The sequence below is a fragment of the Dromiciops gliroides genome, chromosome 4 (assembly GCF_019393635.1).
Source record: "Dromiciops gliroides isolate mDroGli1 chromosome 4, mDroGli1.pri, whole genome shotgun sequence".
NCBI lineage: Eukaryota > Metazoa > Chordata > Mammalia > Microbiotheria > Microbiotheriidae > Dromiciops > Dromiciops gliroides.
In genome coordinates this window covers 395,665,444-395,686,314 of record NC_057864.1, presented here as the reverse complement: position 1 = coordinate 395,686,314, position 20,871 = coordinate 395,665,444, and the positions used below count along the sequence as shown (strand labels likewise).

The window sequence follows — 20,871 nt, the reverse complement described above, 5'->3', positions numbered from 1 at the left end:
ATTTCATGGTCTGTGTGCTGGGGTAAGGGGTAGAGAAGGAAGAGAAAGATGGAAGGACTTGCAGAATAACCTCTTCCCCCTCTCCTCCAAGCCCTTTGCATGGTTCTCTGGGTGGTACGTTACCTAGTCAACAGCATCCCAGTAATAAACACAATGTGTAATGGGAGCACAACCGATGACTACCCCGATAGATTATCTCGCCCCTTAAAGTAACCCCCCTCCAAAGTCAGTCCCTTTATCTAGTTCGAGCCACCAAGGTCCCTGGGGCCCTGAGCCTGGTCCTAGGGAAAGGGCGGGGGGGATTAAATGGGGGGAGGAGAGAAGGGGAGTGGGGGTGAAGAATTAACTACTAAAAACGAACCCCGTCGGGTTTAGGGGAGCGTCGAGTGCTTGGGTCTCCCCTCCAAACCCAAGGACATTTAAGTGGACGCGCTAAAGCCTCCATCCCCTACCCCCCACCCCCCACCCCCCAGCCCTCTATGCACATCCCCGGCCCTGGGCCCAGGCGTCCCTCCTCCCACCGTGGGCTGAGGGGGAGGGGCCGCCCAGGCACCCCCCCCTTTCCTCCCCGTACCCCGACTGCCCGGGTCCCCACCCGCTGGCCCTTCCCGCGGGAAGAGAGGGAGGAGGCTGGGGGGCCGGCCTGCCATACGTACTTCGCTGTTGAAGGTTTTCACGGCCTCCATGTTGTCGGTGCGAAGGCCCCAGCGCCTGGTGGCGGAAGAGGCGGCGGCGGCCTAAAGAGAGGGGACTGGGCCAGGGGCCGCCCGGGGGAACCGGGGAGCTGTCGAAGGCGCGGCGGGCCGGAGTGGGAATCGAAGGGAAGGTGGGGGGCGGGGGGGGGCGGGCTCCCTCAGGGACGGCGAGGCCTCGGCATGGCCGCTGGGACGAGCACAGCTCCGGGCTGGGGAACAGAAGCGCAGCCGGGGCGGGCGGGGGAGGGGCCGAGCCGCCGCGGCTCCTGCTCTTCTCCGCCCCGCGCTCGGCCTCTCTTCTCCACCCTCTGCTCCCTCCTTCTCCCCACACTCTCCACCCCCTTCCACCTCCTCCTCCTCCTTCTCCGACAGGCTCCCGCTTCTCCTCCCCACCGCTCAGGACACAGGAACCGGCAAAGGGCGGCGACGGCGGCGGCCGTAGAGGAGGAGGAAGAGGCAAAGGCGGTGGTGGTGGCGGCGGTGGCGGCTGCGGCAGCCAATATGGCGGACGCGATCTGGCAGCGCAGGTCGGAGAGCGGCGGCAGCAGCAGTGGGGAGCGCGCCCCCTGGCGGCGGGACAGCCGCCGCCACGGAAAGGCTGGGAAGGTGGAGGGAAGAAGTGGTGGGTGGGGGAGGGCGGGGGAGCGTCGCGGGGTGGGGTGGGGGGGGGGTGGGAGGGTAAGGAATCATAGATGTCTGCGCGGGCTGGCCAGAGTGTCCCGCGCTGACTGTCAGGAGGTAGTCTCCGCTCCTTTCCGAGCCTGGGAGCAGGGCAGTGGTGATCCCTGCAGGGCAAAGGGCAGAACTGCAGACCTGCCGCTTTCTCTGCACAAGCACAACTAACGACGCCTTCTTGGCTTGGTCTCTACAAGTGTCCCTGTAGTGGGATGGAGTTGATCTGGTTATAGTTTGTTCTTGAATTGCTAATCAGTTATTAAGAGTTAAGGATCAAGCTTGAGAAACACCAGCTTATAAAAGGATGCGTTGCTTCCACACCGCCTCGATCAAAGAAATCTGGAGTTGGAAAGTGGGGGTGGGAGTTAGTTGGTCTTTGTAAAATTGATTTCCTCCCGAGCTGATTAGGGGGAAAGAGGGGGGGGGGGGCGAGGAGAAGCGGGAACAACAGAGGTGATGAGTTATTTCTCTGTTAATTCGCCATTAATGTTTTATCTTGGTGTTGACCCTCTGTGGTCCTTTTCTGGGACAAAAGCACCAGTTTCTGATCAATTTCTTAATCGTTTGCAAAACTGGGGATGGTGACTGGGACCTGTGACTCCCGGGTGACAAAGAAACTCCTGGCAGGTTAGGCAACTTCTCAGCTCCCTAGTCCTGCAGTAGCCTAGAGCGAGTCTCAGGACCCCTTTAGACTCTTTTTTTAAAAATTGAGGACAACCAAAGAGCTTTTATATGAGTTAGATCTAAAGTAGATATTTTAGATATTAGATTTTAAATATATCTAAAGTATTAGAAATGAAAATTGTTAATGTTTAAAAATACCTATTTCGTTTTAAAATAATAATAATAAACCCATTACATGTTAACTTCCATATATTTTATGAGAAATAGCTATTTTTTCCAAAACAAAAATTTAGTGCGAAGAGTGGCATTGTTTTACATATTTTTTTGCAAATCTCTTTAATATCTGATTTCATAGAAGACAGCTGGATTCTCATATCTAATTCTTCATTCAGTCTTTGGAAGTTATTTTGGTTGACATATACAAAGAAAATCTGGCCTCAAACATATGTAATTGTTAAATGGAAGAGTATTTTAATAAGCAAATAACATGTTGGTGTTATTATGAAAATAGTCTTGACCTGACCTCGTGGACCCCTGGAAAGGATCCCAGGGACTCCAGGGTTCCTCAAAGAACTGCTTAGCCTAGAAAACAGACAGTTAAATTCCTTGACCAGTGTCATACAGCCAGTGAGTGTCAGAGGTGGGTCTTGAACCCAAGTGTTCATGGCTCTGAGGCTAGTGCTGTATCATTAGTGAAGGCCGGCTCTGAGCTGAGGATAGAAAAACAAAAATGAATCAGTTTAGCCTCCAAGAAGCTTATATTCTAATGAGACAACCACGTGTACACATATAAGTATATACAGATTATATATATAAAGTTTGAAAACACTTCATTTGCCTCTGGTGCCTTAACTAGATCCTATTCATAACTGGTTCTGATTGTTTGATTTAATCCAAAAGTGTTTGCATCTAGTCAAAGTATTGGCAACCTTGTTGTTCAGTCATGTCTGCTCTTTGTAACCCCATTTGGGGTTTTCTTGGCAGAGATACCAGAGTGGTTTACCATTTCCTTCTCCAGCTCATTTTACAGATGACGCACTGAAGCAAACAGGGTGAAGTGACTTGCCCAGGATCACACAGCTAGTGAGTATCTGAGGCCAGATTTGAACTCAGGAATATGTCTTTCTTACTTCGAGCCCAGAGCACTACCAGTCACTGTACCACCTAGTTCCTGAACAAGGTATTACTTATACAAAAATGAAAACAATATGGTTTTGAGAGGTGCTGCAATAAAAACAGGGAAGACTAGGAAAGACTTCATGAAGAAGGTCCAACTTAATTTACTTTTTGAAGGAAATAAATTCAAATAGAGCCTTGCCTTTGGATGAGCAAATTAACTAGGCTCCTAGGGGCTTCTAAGGCTAAACCCTAGAAAGAGTTAGCAGTCAAGAGTTCAAGAGTTAGAATCAGTCTGTTAGGAGGCTTTGTGAAGTGTCAGTCAACAACTATTTCTTTCTCTTTTTTTTTTTTTTGGAGGGGAAAGTACACTTATTTTTATTTTTCTTCATTTAAAGATAATGCTACCAAAAGTTTCTTTGCAAGGGTATTTTGGGATATAGTCCAGTAATAAACAATGACACTAAAAATAAACTTTTTCAGAAAATTATACATGACTAAAAAGGGTAGCATCTTTTGGCACATTTCATGGTGTTACTTTATTATTATTATTTTTGTCAACTATTTCTGAAGGCATAGGGGCAGCTAGGTAGTATAGTGGATAGAGCACTGGCCCTGAAGTGGAGAATCTGAGTTCAAATCTCACCTCACACACTTACTAGCTGTGTGACCCTGGCCAAGTGACTTAACCCCAATTGCCTTAAACATCAAGGGCCATCTCCAGTCATCCTGATATATATCTTGCCACTGGACCCAGATGACTCTGGAGGAAAGAGTGAGGTTGGTGATCTTGTAAAGTCCTCCCTTACTTAAATCCAGTTCACTACAATTCATGACATCACCCTGATATTGGTCCTCTTTAAGAACAAAGGACGAGGGCAGCTAGGTGGTGCAGTGGATAGAGCACTAGCTCTGGATTTAGGAAGACCTGAGTTCAAATCCAGCCTCAGACGCAACACTTACTAAATGTGTGACTCTGGGCAAGACCTTGGGCAAGTCACTTAACCCTCATTGCCCTCCAAAAAAGCAAAGGGCAAACAGCAATATTTCTTAAGGCTTACTGAGGGGAATGGGAAGTGGGGAGGGAAACACTTTCAAGGTGTGCATTATAGGGCTGAAGTGATCTTCCAAGATTCAGAAGCCTGTAGGGCATGATGGAGAAGTCCAGAGTACAGCCTGGTGAAAAATGAAGAAGTGCAATTCCTGTAGAGGGAAAGGGGGATTTCTTTGTCTCCTCTACCTTCCCATCAGCCATGGTGACACCTAACTAAATGTGGGGGGGTCTCGAAAAATTTGGCAACAGTAAAAAATTATGTATACCTATTTTATATACCTATATATCCAGGGTCATATAAAAATTTCTCAGGTGAAAAAGGGTCAGGAGTAGAACAAGTTTAAGAAGCCCTGCTTGAGAGCAAAACTACTTGACCAACAAGGAGACAACACATCCATTAGGTAGCAAAAACATACACTCTCGACACAGGGATACTGCAATGCATTGTTCAAGCAGTTTCAAGGAGTAGAATCTCTGACAATTCTCTGACAATCCAGAGTTGAGCTGTGGAGAAATAAGTAGATGTTGGAAGCCCAACTCAGCAAACCACTCAGCCTGGGGTAGGGTCAGGGGTGGAGTCTACAATAGACTCGATGAGGAGAAAATAGCATTGTTGATACCAAAATTGTGTTACCTTGGCAGAGCCAGGCCTGTAGTCAAGAAGACCTGAATTCAAATCTAGCTTCAGATACCTACTAGCTGTATGACCTTGGACAAGTCATTTAACCTCTATTTGCTTCAGTTCCCTCATGTGTAAAATGGAATAATAATAGCTCATACCTCCCAGGGTTGTTGTGGGGGTCAAATAAGATAAAAATTGTAAAGCACTTAGCACAGTGCCTGGCACATAGTAAGCCCTGTATAAATGTTAGCTATCATTATTGTTGTTTTTATTATTATTTAAGGGGGACAGTATTTTATAGCTGCAGTTTTTACTGTGTTGTTGTAGTAAATATCTTTGCTAAGAACAAATCGTATCTACTTAGAGCAAAATGTACTGATTATTAACACGAAAGCATACCAGTTGAGGCTCATGAATTATAGTAGTAGGTGAACTCACATGGTATCCTAGAAAACCTATAAGATTTGTATCTACTCTCTGGAGTTCAGGTTGTGGGGAATTAGCCCAGAGTATAGACCCTACAATAGCATTTAGAACTATAAGGGACTTTAAAGATCATCTAATTTAATCCACTCATTTTACAGATAAGGAAACTGAGAGCTCACTATGTTAAGCATCTAGACTTAACTCCTACAACTAATTGCTGGAAGATCTAAAAAGGAATTCAAATAAACATTTATTAAGCCCCCTCCTGTAAAGGAGATTGGTGTGTTTTTCAAACTTAAGGCCTGTTTTTCCTGGTCTTTAGCATTGTCCTGACAAAGAAATGAGCAGATATCATTTCATGTGAGAGTGTCTCTGTAAAATTCTTTATTCGTCTTAACTCAAAAGGCTTTCACTGTCTTTAATGGAACATAGTTTATCTTTCTTCTACATGATGTCATACCCAGTCAATCATGGTAATTTGCAAGCTCTACTTCTTTAGGGCCTCAAGAAATGTCTTCTGACATCTCTATTCAGACAATTCCCAAGTCTATATATCCAGTCCCAGTCTCTCTCCTGAGCTCTAGTCCCACAGCACCAGCTGTGTCTCTTTGATGTACTGAACTGGATGTTCCACAGACATTTCAAACTCAACATGTCCAAAACAGAACTCATTTTCTCCCACCACCCCCAACCTTTCACTTTTCCCAATATTTCTATTATTGTGGCGTGTACCACTACTCTCTCAGTCACACAGGTTCACAATTTCGGTGATATCATTAATTCCTTACTTTTACCCACACTCCATGTCTAATTTGGTATTAAGTCTTGTAATTTTCACTTTTACAACATCTCTCATTTATGCCCTCTTATCTCCATTCACATAATGACTCACCTCGTATAGACCCTCCAGTAGTCTCCCAGTTGGCTTCCCTGCCTCAAGTCTCTTCCCATACCAATCCACCTTATATTTAGTTGCCAAAGTAATTTTTTCTGAAGCACTCATCTGACCATGTCATCCTCTGGCTCAGTAAACTCCATTTGTTCCCTATTGCTTCCGGATCAAATAGAAGATACTCTGGCATTTAAAGCCCTTTACAACCTGGCCCCTTACCACATCTCCAGTCTCTAGGCTCTTTGCTCCACTCCATGCACTTTACAATCCAGCTACACTGGCCTATTTAGTGTTCCACACACAGAACATTCCTCCCCATTTGTCAATTCATACTTCTTGGACACTTTCCCTCCTTACCTCCAGTTTTTTACTTTTTTGGCTTCCTTCAAAACTCAACTCAAAACCAATTTTCTGTAGAAAGCTTTTCCTGATCCTTCTGCTACTTATCCCTACCCTCTGATATTCCCTTCCATCTATGCTGTATGTATCTTGTATGGAAATAGCTGTTTGCATGTTGTCTCTCCCAGAGAGAGTAGGGACCTTGTTTTTTCCTTTCTTTGGATTTCTAGTGCTTAACACAGTACTTACCCCATAGGAAGCTCCTAATAAATGTCTGCTGATTTTACTGTCTACTCTATTATAGAGAGGGTGTGGTTAAAGTAGGTAGAAAACGTCCCTCTCTAACAAGATCATAGGTACTCCTAGTATTGCAAAAAGTGGTATGGTATAGATTTTAAGTACAAAAGAAATTAAGAAAGAAAAATTTATTTGGTGTTATAGTTGTCCAAAGAAAAAAAAAGGCTTTATGAGTGAAATTGAGGAAAGTGAACTTGAAGCATGAGTAGGATTTATATTTCTGTGAAAAAAAAGTAGAGAAGGTATTTTTTTAAATCAGAATTCCTTCTTCACAGCAAATTATATGTGTTTTTAAGCAAAGACAAAAGAGAGGTAAAAAGCATAATTCTTTGCTGAAATAGGATTGCAAAAAGATTTCTCTCTGTACTTTATAACAATGAAATATGGCAGCCAGAAAAGCTAATGTGATCTTAGGCTATATTAAGAGAAGTATAATATCCAAGACTAGGAAGGTATTTAATTCTGCTATAATCTTCCCTGGTCAGACAACATCTGAAGTATTGTATTGAGTTCTGTGTGTCATTTTAGGAAAGATGTTGATAAGCTGTAGAGCATCCACAAAAGGTCACTTAGAGTGATGAAGACTGGTTAAAGAAGCTTGGAAAAGAAACATTTTGTTTTGGAGGGGTTTTTTGCAGGGCAATTGGGGTTAAGTGACTTGCCTAGGGTCACACAGCTAGTAAGTGTTAAGTGTCTGAGGCCAGATTTGAGCTCAGGTACTCCTGAATACAGGGCTGGTGCTTTATCCACTGCGCCACCTAGCTTCCCCAACAAGAAACATTTTAAAGGGGACATAATAACTACCTTCAGATATTTAAAGGGCTGCTACATGGAAGATGGAGTAGACTTGTTTCCTTGGCCCCCAGAGGGTAGAACATCAGAGAAAAGCAGTTTTAGGCTTTATGTATGGAAAAAAAAAGTCTTAATAAATGAATCTAATGCATTGATAATGGGTTCACTGGAGGTCTCCAAAGCCTGAGCTACTAGTATTATTTCCAGAAACTAAAACTAAAGATCTCTCTCTCTTTTTCTCTCTCTCTCTCTCTCTCTCTCTCTCTCTCTCTCTCTCTCTCTCACACACACACACACACACACACACCTCCCCTTATGTACTCCCAAAGTACTTTGTAGCTCTGATCACATTTTACCTTTTATCACATTTGAATGAATGGATAAATAAAACATTTATTAATTGCTTACCATGTTCAAGTGACTGTGGTAAGTGCTGGTGATACAGGTAGAAAAGCAAGACATTATCTTTTCCAATAGATTTTAAATTCCTTGAGATTAAGGAAAATCTTTTATTCATTTTTGTATTGCACACCACCAATGCCCAACACAGCCCATTACATGCTAGATTGTAAACCCCTTGAGGACAGGAACTGTTGGTTTTTTTAATCTATATCCCTAGTGCCTTTTCCATAATAGCCACATAACAAATGTTTATTCAATTAAACTATTCCCTAATGGACAATCACATATTTTTAAAGTGGGAGGCTGTAACACAAGGTCCATGTTACATATCATTAGATATCATCTAATCCACTACCTCAGGTTACACATAGGAAACTGAAGTGAGGTAACTTGATTCGAGTCATGCAAGAAGTCAGTGGTACAGCTGGGCCTACAACCTTGTTCTCATCCTCCTTCCGGTTTTCTTTCTACTGCAGGAGGCTCCCTCACAACAGAAACAAAGCTGAAGCAAATGCATTCAAATGTACGTTAATGGAGATGATAAAAATAAAAAAAATAAAAAACCACAGAGGAACAAGTACAAATAACATTCAAAATAAAGAAGGCTCTTTTGCCTTTATAACCTCTCCAGTTAGTCATACTTGAACAATGAATCACTTTGAACACTACTAACATCTTCAAGATAAAAATATCAAAAGATAAATTTGCAACATAATTTTCACACCTTTTTTTTCTTCCCTATGGGGAGGGAGGGAGATGAGGGGAAAGGGGAAGTTGCTTATAGAACTTTCTTAGTATATTTAACATCTCTGAAAATGGAAACTATTTCCTTTATCTCATACATAGGAAGAAAACTAAAAAGCAAAGTAATTTACCCACAATCACACAAGTCAGTAGGGAAGGTAACAGTTTCAACAACCACTAACACTGAGCATCCATTATTCATGGCATTGAACTAGACATATAAATATATACATTTTCACATATAGAAAAGAATGTATTTTCTTTTGGAGTTTATTGCCAACTAGACATAGCAAACAATGAGGAATTGAGTAGCCAAACCAGGATACATAAAGTGGTACTTTTATCAAATATAGAAGATGTATCCAGCATATTGTCTTATTTTCTAATAAATTCAAGCCATTCTTAAAACTTTTATTCTTCCCACATAGTGGACTTGTACAATCATTATAATATTGTTATATTATATAGTAATGGTGATAGTAAAATATAGTTATAAGGAAGATGAGTTTTAAAAAATGAAACAGGTAATTAAAATGTATAGAGGACAATAAGAGAAAAAGATGATGTAGATGGTGGAGCATCCATACTGGAGATAGAGAGTTAGATGGAGGATAGGGTAAATCCTAAGACTCTTGACTCCCTGGATGGTGGTTTAACTTAACCAGAAAGTGACACATCACTGGAAGATTATTGTTATTAATAACGTGGGCTTTTGTTTCCAAGCAAAATTTGGAAGTGATTAAAAGAACTTTGAAGTTTTCTAAAGACAATTGAGCCTGCTCTCCTATTTAATGCTGGGTTCAATTTATTGTCCATTTCTAGCGGCTTTCTGAGATGTATACTAATGGATGAGCTTAACGGTATTTGACTATGGAAGACTTTTGCTCTATAGGGAGCTAAAATGACCCTTAGGATCAAACCCTAGGCTCATTGGGACCACTATAATTTATTGACCCAAATGTCTTAGTATTCATTGTCTTTCTTATCTATTAGTCTCAGCTGGTTGGGTGTATTGTATACAGTTTACTTTGAAGTTAGAGAGGCAGGTCCTAGTAATAATTTATGGCTCACTCTGATTTCCTCACATTTTTACTTGTTCTCTTAAAATCTATTTTGGAAAAAAAATTGGATCATTATTTACTATGTGTTAGTCATTTTAAGTTAGCTTGTTGATTCTATTACCTGGCAATCAATGCTAGCATGTAACTTTGAAAGTTATGTAAAGTTTTACATTAATAGTTTTCTATTCCTTTGAAATGAAGGGCTATAATAGCTAAATAGTCAGCGAAGTTAATATCCTCATAATCACTACAGTGTTCAGTTTTATTTTACCAAAGTTAGAGTTTGATAATGATCTTCTTGTTTGTAACAATACATTTGAGGACTGGAGACTAAAATGGACAGTTGTAGATAGAGAACTATTGACGACAGTAAAAGCAGCTGACTTGTGGTCTGATGAAGAGAAAAAAATCAGTGAGGTAATTATCATACCTAAGAGCAGGGATTCTTAATATAGGGTTCCTCATATACCTTAAAAAAGCACTTTGTGTCATGTTTAGTATTCAGTACAAGACTAAACTCATTCTGAGCTTAATGTTTTTTAACACTATTCTTTTAAGACTGTCTCTTTAAAATTCATCTTCTTTTGCCTGCCTTTGTTTCCATTTTCCACAGTCTAAATAAATTTTTAAAAAAACCAAAAAAGTTCATTTAAGGAGCAGCTAGGTGGCGCAGTGGATAGAGCACCAGCCCTGGAGTCAGGAGGACCTGAGTTCAAATCCGGCCTCAGACACTTAACACTTACTAGCTGTGTGACCCTGGGCAAGTCACTTAACCCCAATTGCCTCACTTAAAAAAACAAAAAACAAAAACAAACAAACAAAAATACTTTATTTAAGAAATGACTATAGAAAAATAATGAAAAAGATTAAAAAGAAATAGAAGACCTAAGTACAATTTGGTACATTTCTCTCACTGTCAATAATAATGGTCAATTACTTAACTGTACTCTAGATCTTTTCTTAGGGTAAAATTCCTCCAGGATTGCATTCTGAGTGTCCACCTTGAACCTTTTGGATTTCTTTGGACAATTTCCTTTTTACTTTATCTTCATAATTGCTTATGTTTGTGACTTCAGAATTTCATTCTTGAGAGATTCTAATTTCTCTCAGGTAATTTTCCCTTTACACTTCCAATCTATGGGATTCTACATATCTCTCTTTCATTTGAAGCCCTTGACATCTGCTCTTCCCAAATCCAGAGTGTGCATCAAAAGAAAAGCAAAGAAGAAATTGAATCTGGAGACAGTGCATAGTTCTAATCTGTGTAAAGGAGTAGAAGATCGTAGAGGAGGAAAGAAAGGGCTCTTGGATTTAACACTGGCTCCAGCCCTATTACTTGCAAATCAAACCAGTATGTGCATTAAAGAACACTGGCAACACTTTCAGGGGTCAAATGATGGCTTTTTAATGCCCTTATATACCAATCAGCATCCAGGCCTACCCTACAACCTTTGCAGAGTTGAAAACCTGTTTTCCTTGGCAGTATCCCAAGAAACCCAGGGAGGTGAAGTCATGATGAGGTTTCTCTAAAACTGACATTTTCACAGGAGTTATCTACATAATCACCCACCTTGAATGCCACTTCACATGTTGTTGTTTGTCCTTAATTCTGTTTTGTTTTGTTTTTTGTTTTTTATAGGCCAATGAGGGTTAAGTGACTTGCCTGGGGTCACACAGCTAGTAAGTGTCAAGTGTCTGAGGCTGGATTTGAACTCAGGTCCTCCTGAATCTAAAGCCAGTGCTTTATCCACTGCACCACCTAGCTGCCCCGTTTGTCCTTAATTCTTAAAGGGGACCATGACATTGGGAGATATGACATTCATTGAACTGAATTTAAGTGAAGGAGGGCTGTACAAGGTCACTAACCTCACTCTCTCCTCCAGAGCCATCTGGGTCCAGTGTCAAGATATAAATATCAGGATGACTGGAGATGGCCTGGGATATTTAAGGCCATTGGGGTTAAGTGACTTGCCCAGGGTCACACAGCTAGTAAATGTCTGAGGTGAGATTTGAACTCAGGTCCTCGACTCCAAGGTGAGTGCTCTATCTACTGCGCAGCAGAAATGCCGCAGAGGAACTACTCTTTTCATTAGTCAATAATTATGTTGTTAGTAGCTTAAAGTTTTTTGTTTGGTTGGTTTTGTTTTTTACAAATGACACTCATCATCCTATTAGTTCTCTTAACCAAGTTATAATATCACCTGATAATTCTCAAGGTTGAGAATTCAAAGCATTGAGATAAAGGCTTCCCTAGGATTACTCCAGGTTTTAAAACTAGAAATCAGGCAAAGTGAATACAGAATTCAACAAACATTTATTAAGCTTCTGCCACAGTGTTAAGGAGACAAAGATGGAGAATGAAACAGTCCCTGCCAAACATATGACACATACACAGATAAGCATAAGGAGGCAGGATGGCAGGGGGACAAGAGAGAAATACAAAGTACTATAGGAAAATTCAAAGAGGGAGAGAACATTTCTAGCTAAAGGTAACAGAGAAATGTGACAGTGAAAGTAAAACCTAAGTTGAGCTCCAAAGAAAAAAAGAAAGATTTTGTTGGCATAGATGAAGTGATAAATACATTCCAGTCTTCCAGAATGCATGGAAGGAGCTGATCCCAGGTCAAATTCAAGTACAGTTTGGCTGGAACATAGAGGGCCTGGAGGGGAGTAATTTGAAATAAGACTGAAAAGGTAAGTTGGAGCCAAAGTGTAAAGGGCCTTTAATTCCAAGGCTAAGGAGCTTATATTTCTTTTTCTTTTTGGGGGGGGGGCAAGGCAATTGGGGTTAAGTGACTTTCCCAGGGTCACACAGCTAGTAAGTGTTAAGTGTCTGAGGCCAGATTTGAACTCAGGTACTCCTGACTCCAGGGCCGGTGCTCTATCCACTGCACCACCTAGCTGCCTCAGGAGCTTGTATTTCATCCTATAAGCAATAGGAGAGTTGGGAGGACAGTGGAATGATATAGTCAAACCTATATATTAAAAATATTTTTGGCAGCTGTGTGAAAAATGGATTGAAAAAAGCGAGGCTGAAATGAGAAGTTATTTTAAAGAGGATATTTCAGTACTTCAAGCAAGAGGTAATATGAAGATTTTGAAGTAGGATGGAGCAATATGAATAAGGAATGAATATGAGATATTGTAGACTAGATTTAATAACTGATGAAATGTGGGGATCAGGGGAAAGGTATAGTAAAAGGTGACCCTGAGATCTTGAGCTTGTTTTTTTTTTTATTTTATTTATTTTTTTTTTTAGTGAGGCAGTTGGGGTTAAGTGACTTGCCCAGGGTCACACAGCTAGTAAGTGTTAAGTGTCTGAGGTCGGATTTGAACTCAGGTACTCCTGACTCCAGGGCCAGTGCTCTATTCACTGCGCCACCTAGCTGCCCCCTTGAGCTTGTTTTTTTGGGAATTCTATAATTCCATCAACAGAAACAGGAAAGTTGAAAGACACTAAAGTTGAATCAACAGTGTTGCAAAAAATTTCAAAAATTAGTCATCTTGGCATCTAGATATAACATTAAAACTTCAAAAGATTTGCATGTATATTTCCTCCTCAGTCTAGGTCACAATCCTTCCATGTATTGGCAAACCATTTCATGAATTGCCAGGGTTAAAAATGCTTATTCCCCAGTGATCAGATGTCTGGTGATTAGTTTTCCTGGATTAAGCTAGTATGCTTTGCTAATAACTAATGTACAGACCATTGCCTGGCCCATACTCAAAGCCTTTCCATCTCAGTGAGAACCATCAAAGCTTGGTTTATCCTGGCATAGCTTATAAGAATCAAGTCACATATGTACAAAATATATCAGCTCTTTTCATAGTAGCAAGAAAAAAAACACCCTAGAAACTAAAACATATCTATGGAGGAACTAAGCAATTATAGCCTATGAATGTATTGTAAGGCTATTGCATCATAAGAAATGACAAAATGGCTATTTGCAGAGGAAACTTTGAAGACTTCTATGAACTGATCTAAAGGAAAGTAAGAACCAGAACAATTTACACAATGACAACAGTATGGAGAAAAAGCAACTTTGTAACACTTGACAAGTCTGATAAATACAATGACAAACCACAATTCCAGAGCACTTAAAGCATACTACCTACCTCCTGACAGTGAGGTAACAGATTTATTTATAAGGCAGAATGTAATGTACAGTGGCCAATGTGGGAATTTGTTTTGCTGGACTATTCATATTTATTTATGAGGGCTAAGTCGTACATTGAATGGCCCTGAAGTCAGGAAGACCTGAGCTCCAATCCAGCCTTAGACATTTACTAGCTGTGTGACCCTAAGCAAGTCACTTAGCCATTGTCTATCTCAAAATCCTCAACTATAACATGAGAATAATAATAGCACCTATCTAAACAGTGTTTCTATGAATATTAAATGAGATACTATTTTAAAAGCACTTAGCACAGTTCCTGGGCCGTAATAGAGACTTAAAATATATTTTTCCCCTTCTCTTCCCCTTTTTTAAATGTTTCAGTGAGAGGGAGAGACAAATATTTAAAGATTGTTTTTAAGTAAAATTAAACTAAATTTAAAAAGAAAGCCAGAGTCATCTTCATGATGTCAAGTAGAAAAGGCATTATTATAGAATCATAGATCTAGAGGTGGAAAGGCCCAACAAGCCTTCTTATCCAACCCCCTCATTTTACTTGACTTTTAGCTCCTTAAAGTGGGGCACTGTTTCCAGGCTGCAGTATCCCAAGCTTCAGAAGTCCCAGGTGGTATGATTTAAGGAGGAACAGGTTCTTCAGTCACCTGGCCTGTTTCCTGGTCTGTAGATGGTCCCAGACCAACTTGCTAATTAAGCAGCTTTGTGTGTTGTGGTTGTCAGCTCTGACGAGCCTGTGCCCCTCCCCCACCTGGGCCACTGCTACTCAAGCCTATCTCCTGGTTCCCAGCAGGGGTGAAAAACCCAAGTTCTGCCTCAGCACTAGCATAGACCCCTGTAGTCTCCCCCCTGCCCAGGGCTCAGCCCTCTCACCAGACTGTGAGCTTAGTTCCAGATGACATTGGCACTTCAGCTGATTCAAAGGCTCTGGGGTTCTCCTTCTCTGGGGAGGCCTTCCTGGGACTGGATCTGTGTCAGGGTGACTGTGGGGTTGGGCTCCACTCCTGTATTAGCACAGCAGCTCCCTCATTCTGACCTTCCAAGCCGTTCTTGGTTAGAAGATGATTTCAGCACATTCTTCTGTGGGTTTTGCTGCTCCAGGCATTGTCCTATGGCATTATTTGGAGTTTTGGGGAGTGACCATGTCATGAGAGCCTTTCTCTACCATCTAACCCCCTCATTTTATAGCTGAGAAAAACAAGCCTCAGAAAGGTTATATATCTTGTCCAAGTAAGTGTCAGAGAATGTTAATAAGAGGTGTATGGTGGTAGGATTTAAGTAAAAGAATATATGGCTTGGGGCAGGTGGGTAGCACAATGGATAAAACACTGGCCCTGAATTCAGGAGGACCTGGGTTCAAATCCAGCCTCAGACACTTGACATTTCCTAGCTGTGTGACTCTTGGAAAGCCACTTAGCCCTCATTGCCCTGCAAAAAAAAAAAAAAGAAAGAAAAAAGAATATATGGCTTGAACTGAACAAAAACATTTCCCCTGAAACGTGGAAATTTAATGTTTGCTATATTCTAATATAGCTCATAGAAGTAGTTTTAAAAATAATTTCTAATATATGATTGAAATTTTCTAGTTTAGTCACAGTATATCCATCTGCTATGAGAGTAGCTATTTGAAATGATTTGAGTTCCTTAAAGAGCTTGACTAAATAAAAAATAATAGGCATTGTTAGAAATCAGACTAAAGTATATTAAAAGGTATATGTTTCTTACATAGAAATTAATAAACACATATAATAAAAATAAAGAGTATTGAGTTAAGATTTTTAAAGGGAGCCAAGGCTTAAACAGAAACTATGAAAAAGTGTCAAGACATCTATTAAACCCATTAAGCTTCCTTAGGTACCAATAAGTCTTTGAATTCTTTGATAATAACCTTTGGGCTTAAGGTTTTATCTACTAGTATAAAGGGTTGAAAGTTTCCCATCAGTTCAGTTTAATAGTTATAGTATTTTTTTCCACATTATTCAAATAGATTTTTTGACAATAGGCCACTTTTATAATCAGTTACAGAATTTGAGAGTTGGATGGGATCTCAGCAATCATGTAGTCCAATTCATTCATAAAAGGAATCACTATCATAACATACTGGACAATGGAATAGATGTCCAGCATCTCCTTGAAAACATTCCAGGAGGGTGACCCCACCATGTCTCCAGAGAGATTCTAGTCTACTTTTGGATATCTCTATTAGAAAGTTTTTCCTGATGCTAACACTACATTTGTCTAAAACTGGAAGATTTCTATGTGTTATTCTTCTGCACAATTCAGAATTTTAATTTTTAAAATCTATGTATTTTATCAAGTTATGCAAAGTCATTTCTTAAAATTTAATGAGGGATTTCTTTTGAGGAGAGGAATTGGGGTTTGCAGACCAAACATACATTATCCCCATACCCAAATTTTATCCAACCTAAAGGCAGTATGACATAATGGATAGAGGTAGCCACAGCATCTGGATTTATGTCCAACCTTTGACTTGAACAAGTCATCTGATAGGTACAAATGGCTTAATCTCTCAGGGTCCTGAAGAAACTCTCTAAGATTACGGATTGGAGAGAACATACAGATCTGTCTTGGGGAAGGGAGTTTTCTAACCAAGAGTACCTACACCAATAAAATCACATGTCTGGAATGGTCACTTATCTTACCCTTCCTCTCTCACCCCCCACATTCCCCAATCAATCTATTACGATCATTAAGAAGCCTTCCACACCCCACCCTCAAAAAGTGGTATCTACCTCTTCAGTTCTTGATTGAAGTCTAGAATGTAGTTATCTCTTCCACGGTGCAACTTTCCCTATTGTGGTTTCAATATTTCATGGGTTGGCATAAGAAATTAAATGGGAATTTGGGGGGTGTTTTGTGGAAGCCATAGACAACATGCAAAGGCTAGCAGCTGACAAACTGCTAGAAGTTTAGAAACTCAGAAATGCATAAAATATATGTATAGTATTGTATAATATTGAGATATTTTATCTTTGAATACTGTAAACATCCAATAACATTTTTAAAAATCAGTTTTTTTTTTCCTATGGTATGAAGGGAAGGCCAAAAAAAATTTTACTTGGATTTTCTAGATAACAGTTCCCTAATCCCTGCTATGTGGAAGGGATAATTGTGTATTCCATTGTGGAGTAAGCCAAATGAGACTAGATTCCAGGTCTCCTAACACTTGTTTAATAGTCTTTCTACTATACTATATTATCTAGTCTATGTATATAGTTTTTTCTTTTTAAAAATGTTACCGCGGGGCAGCTAGGTGGCACAGTGGATAGAACGCTGGCCCTGGAGTCAGGAGCTCCTGAGTTCAAATCCAGTCTCAGACACTTAACACTTACTGGCTGTGTGACCCTGGGCAAGTCACTTAACCCCAATTGCCTCACCAAAAACAAACAAAAAAATGTCACTTTCACTTAATCTTAATCCAAATTTTAGAGTAAGAATCTTATAGGGCTGACCTCTGTGTTTAAAAGCTTCTATACCTACTTCTTTCTAGTGCTTGCATTATGAACATGAGCTGTCTTTTTTTCTTACTATTTAGGCTAATTAACTCTGCCACATTACCTACCCTAGAAGCTGTTTCTTTTACAGTGAAGCCAGGCCCCAGTTACTGCCTCTCTGGATATTTCATTCCTTCTCTCCCTTCCTCCTATCTGTAAAAATTATTGACTAGAAAAATTAGTCTGAAAAAATATATAATTGGACTTACAAAAAATTATAACTATATGAAAAATTATAAGTTTAGAAAAATTATAATTGGGCCTTAAGTCTCTTCATGGTCGCCATTCAAATATGAGAATAATATTTTGAACTACTGGGGCTAATTTGGGGGGACTAATCTGTGAACTTTTGACTAACTGGCTATCTGACTGCTATTAATTTAATGTGGGCTGTTTATAAAGTTCCACAACACTTCTCCACTCCCAAATTGATAAGAAAAAGATTAAGAAGCCTCTTAACTGGTGGATTAGCTTGGTGTGTATGGGGGTGCAAAAAGCCCCAAGATTTGAGCGGAGAGAAGGAAGATATATATAGACCTGGGAGTTAGACAGCAAGGGGGACGGACAAGATTAGAAGAACAGGAAGGAGGCTGACAAGAGTAGAAGAATGGAGAAGGTTGGGGGCAGCAAAGGCGGCAGAGGGCAGACTGATGGAGCAGACAGACAGAACAGGAGGCAGTGGAGGGCACAGAAGCGGCCAGCACAGGGTACAGGCAGAGTTAGTGAAAGGAGCTGAGAAGTGAAAGTGGAACCTACCCTAAGGCAAGAGGCAGCAATGGCCCTTATTGTATTAAAAAAGTCCCAGGTGCAACAGGTAGAAAGAGACCCACAGGAACACAGTCAGGTTGTACATTTGATTTCCCTGTACTCATAATTTTAAATTGTATCTCATAAATAAACTCTGCTTTGATTATTTAGTTAAGAGGCTTCTTAATCTTTTTCTTATCAATTTGGGAGTGGAGAAGTGTTGTGGAACTTTATAAACAGCCCACATTAAATTAATAGCAGTCAGATAGCCGGGGCTGGGGGGGGGGGGGCGCGCTCAAGCCTCCCATGCATACCACACCCAGGGCTCCAGGGGCTGTGCCCCTGCTGTGCACCTGGGACCTCAGCACGGGCTACACCAGAGCCTGGCCTGGACGAGCCCAGGATCTCTGGGATAGATCCTCTCAAGGTGGAGGGAGCCGGGCCTCCCTCCCCCAGCTGTCTGACCTGGTGTCTTGTACAGCTCACAGGGCTTTTTGGCTCAGCTGAAGCGGAGGGGGAGGGGCACCAGCACCTCCCACACAGAAGAGACCCTGAGGGCCTAAGGCTTTCTAATCTCAGCCCAAAGGTAGGGTCCCCAAATCAAAATAAATTTCCACATATCTTAAGTCCCAAACTGCTTCAAATAAAACTAGTGAGATATTTCTGGAGTCTTCTTACGATCTCCATCAGTGACTAAGGATAATTCTAATTCACTCCTCTTTATGTTGCTTATTAGAATCTTTGATACTATGCTTTATTAGGAATATCTCTTGTTTTTCAGTCATTTCAGTTGTGTCTGACACTTTGTAACCCCATTTGAGGTTTTCTTGGCAGAGATACTTGAGCAATCTGTCATTTCCTTCTCCAGATCATTTTATAGATGAGGTAGCTGAAGAAAATAGGGTGAAGCAACTTTCCCAGGGTCACACAACTGCTAAGTTTCTGATTCCAGATTTGAACTCAGGTTTTCCTGACTCCAGGCTCAGTGCTCTATCCATTGCACCACCTAGAACCACTTTAAGAAATGCCTCACGGCATTAAAAAGGATTTAACTCAGCTCTGTGTTTTATAATTTGACTTTTGGTCAAAGTAAAATTAGTTGTTGCAAATACTCTCTGTTTTTCCCCATACTCATCCCCAAGCCAATCTTGAACTAAGTACTGGCTGGTTCAATACCCATCTGACAAATACTAATTGTGTCACCCTGGACAAGTCACTTAACCTCTTAAGACCCCAGGCCACTCTCTAAGGCTTTAAATATCAGATTAGGATCTACCTGCATTGGTAGAGTGAATGTCCTCACTGGAGTTCCAATGAAATCACAGGTCTTGTCTTAACTGCTTTATTTTCTGTACATATTTATTAGGCTAATAGGAAGGAAAGTGGGCTCTAATCTTAGTTCCTCCATTGTTTCCTGCCTGCTTCTCCAACCCCAGTATGGGTTTTCCTCTGGGAGACTCTTGCCTCCATCATGATCAGGCAGATAGAGAAGCAACAAAGAAGACTGAGGGCTGACGGTGGCTGCAGAGGTGCTAAGAAGGCTAGGCAACGAGGCTAAAGAACCACGGGGTACCAAGTCATTGCCAAATGCCAAAAGAAAGTAAGTATAGTATAGTCTTTAGAGTGTTGGACTTAGAATCAGAAAAACCTAGATTTGAATCCTCTCAACTAGAAGAATCTAAACAAAAAATAAACAAGAAAGAAGTTAAGAAGGTGAATAGAATTTTTAGAAAAGTTAGGAATGATAGACCTCTGGAGAAAATTAAATGGTAAAAGAAAAGAATATACCTTTTTTCTCTGTGGTACATGACACCTAAATTGATCATATATTGGGGGCATAAAAAGACTCAACCAAATGTAGAAAAATCGAAATATTAAATACATCTTTTTTCAGATCATAGCACAAAAAAACCCCACCCCATTCAATAAAGGGTCATGGAAAAATAGATTGAAAATTAATTGGAAACTAAATAATCTAATTCTAAAGAATGAGTAGGTCAAAGAACAAATCATGGAAACAATCAATAATTTCATTAGAGAATGACAACAATGAGATAACATATCAAAATTTATGGGATACAACCAAAGCAGTACTTAGGGAAAAGTTTATATCTCTACATGCTTACATCAATAAAATAGAGAAAGAATAGAAGAATGAATTGAACATGCAACTAAAAAAAATAGAAAGAGGACAAATTTTAAATCCCCAATTAAATACCAAATTGGTAATCCTGAAAATCAAAGGAGAGATTAATAAAAGAAAACCATTGAACTAATATATTAAACTAGGAACAGCTTTTATGAAAAAAGAACCCAATAAAAAAAATTACCAGTATCAAAAATAAAAAGGGTGAATTGACCACCAATGAAGAAGAAATTAGAGCAATTATCAGGAGCGATTTTGACTAATTATATACCAATAAATTTGACAATCTAAGTGAAATGGATGAATAAAGCGCCCAGATTAACAGAAAATCAGGCAAAATTCTTAAATAGCCCTATTTTAGACAAAAATTGAACAAGCTATCAATGGTCTTCCTAAGAAAAAAAATCCCCAGAGCCAGATAAATTCACAAATTAATTCTACCAAATATTTAAAGAACAATTAATTCCAATACTATAGAAACTAGTTGCAAAAATAGGAGAGGATTCCTACTAAATCCCTTTTAGAACAAAAATATGGTGCCAATAACTACACCAGGAAGCATGAAAACAGAAAGAAAACTATAGACCAATTTCA

The 20,871-nt window shown here is 40.2% G+C and overlaps 1 protein-coding gene across 1 annotated transcript in view; it reads right to left on the bottom strand.

The window, feature by feature from the left end:
* Positions 1 to 817, bottom strand: part of SCAF8 (SR-related CTD associated factor 8) — a 99,418-nt gene extending 98,601 nt beyond the window's left edge. The window contains 1 exon segment of the mRNA XM_044001916.1: positions 657 to 817. Within this exon segment, the coding sequence (XP_043857851.1) occupies positions 657 to 686 (30 nt within the window). The 5' untranslated portion in view covers positions 687 to 817.
* Between the last annotated feature and the right edge of the window lie 20,054 nt (positions 818 to 20,871).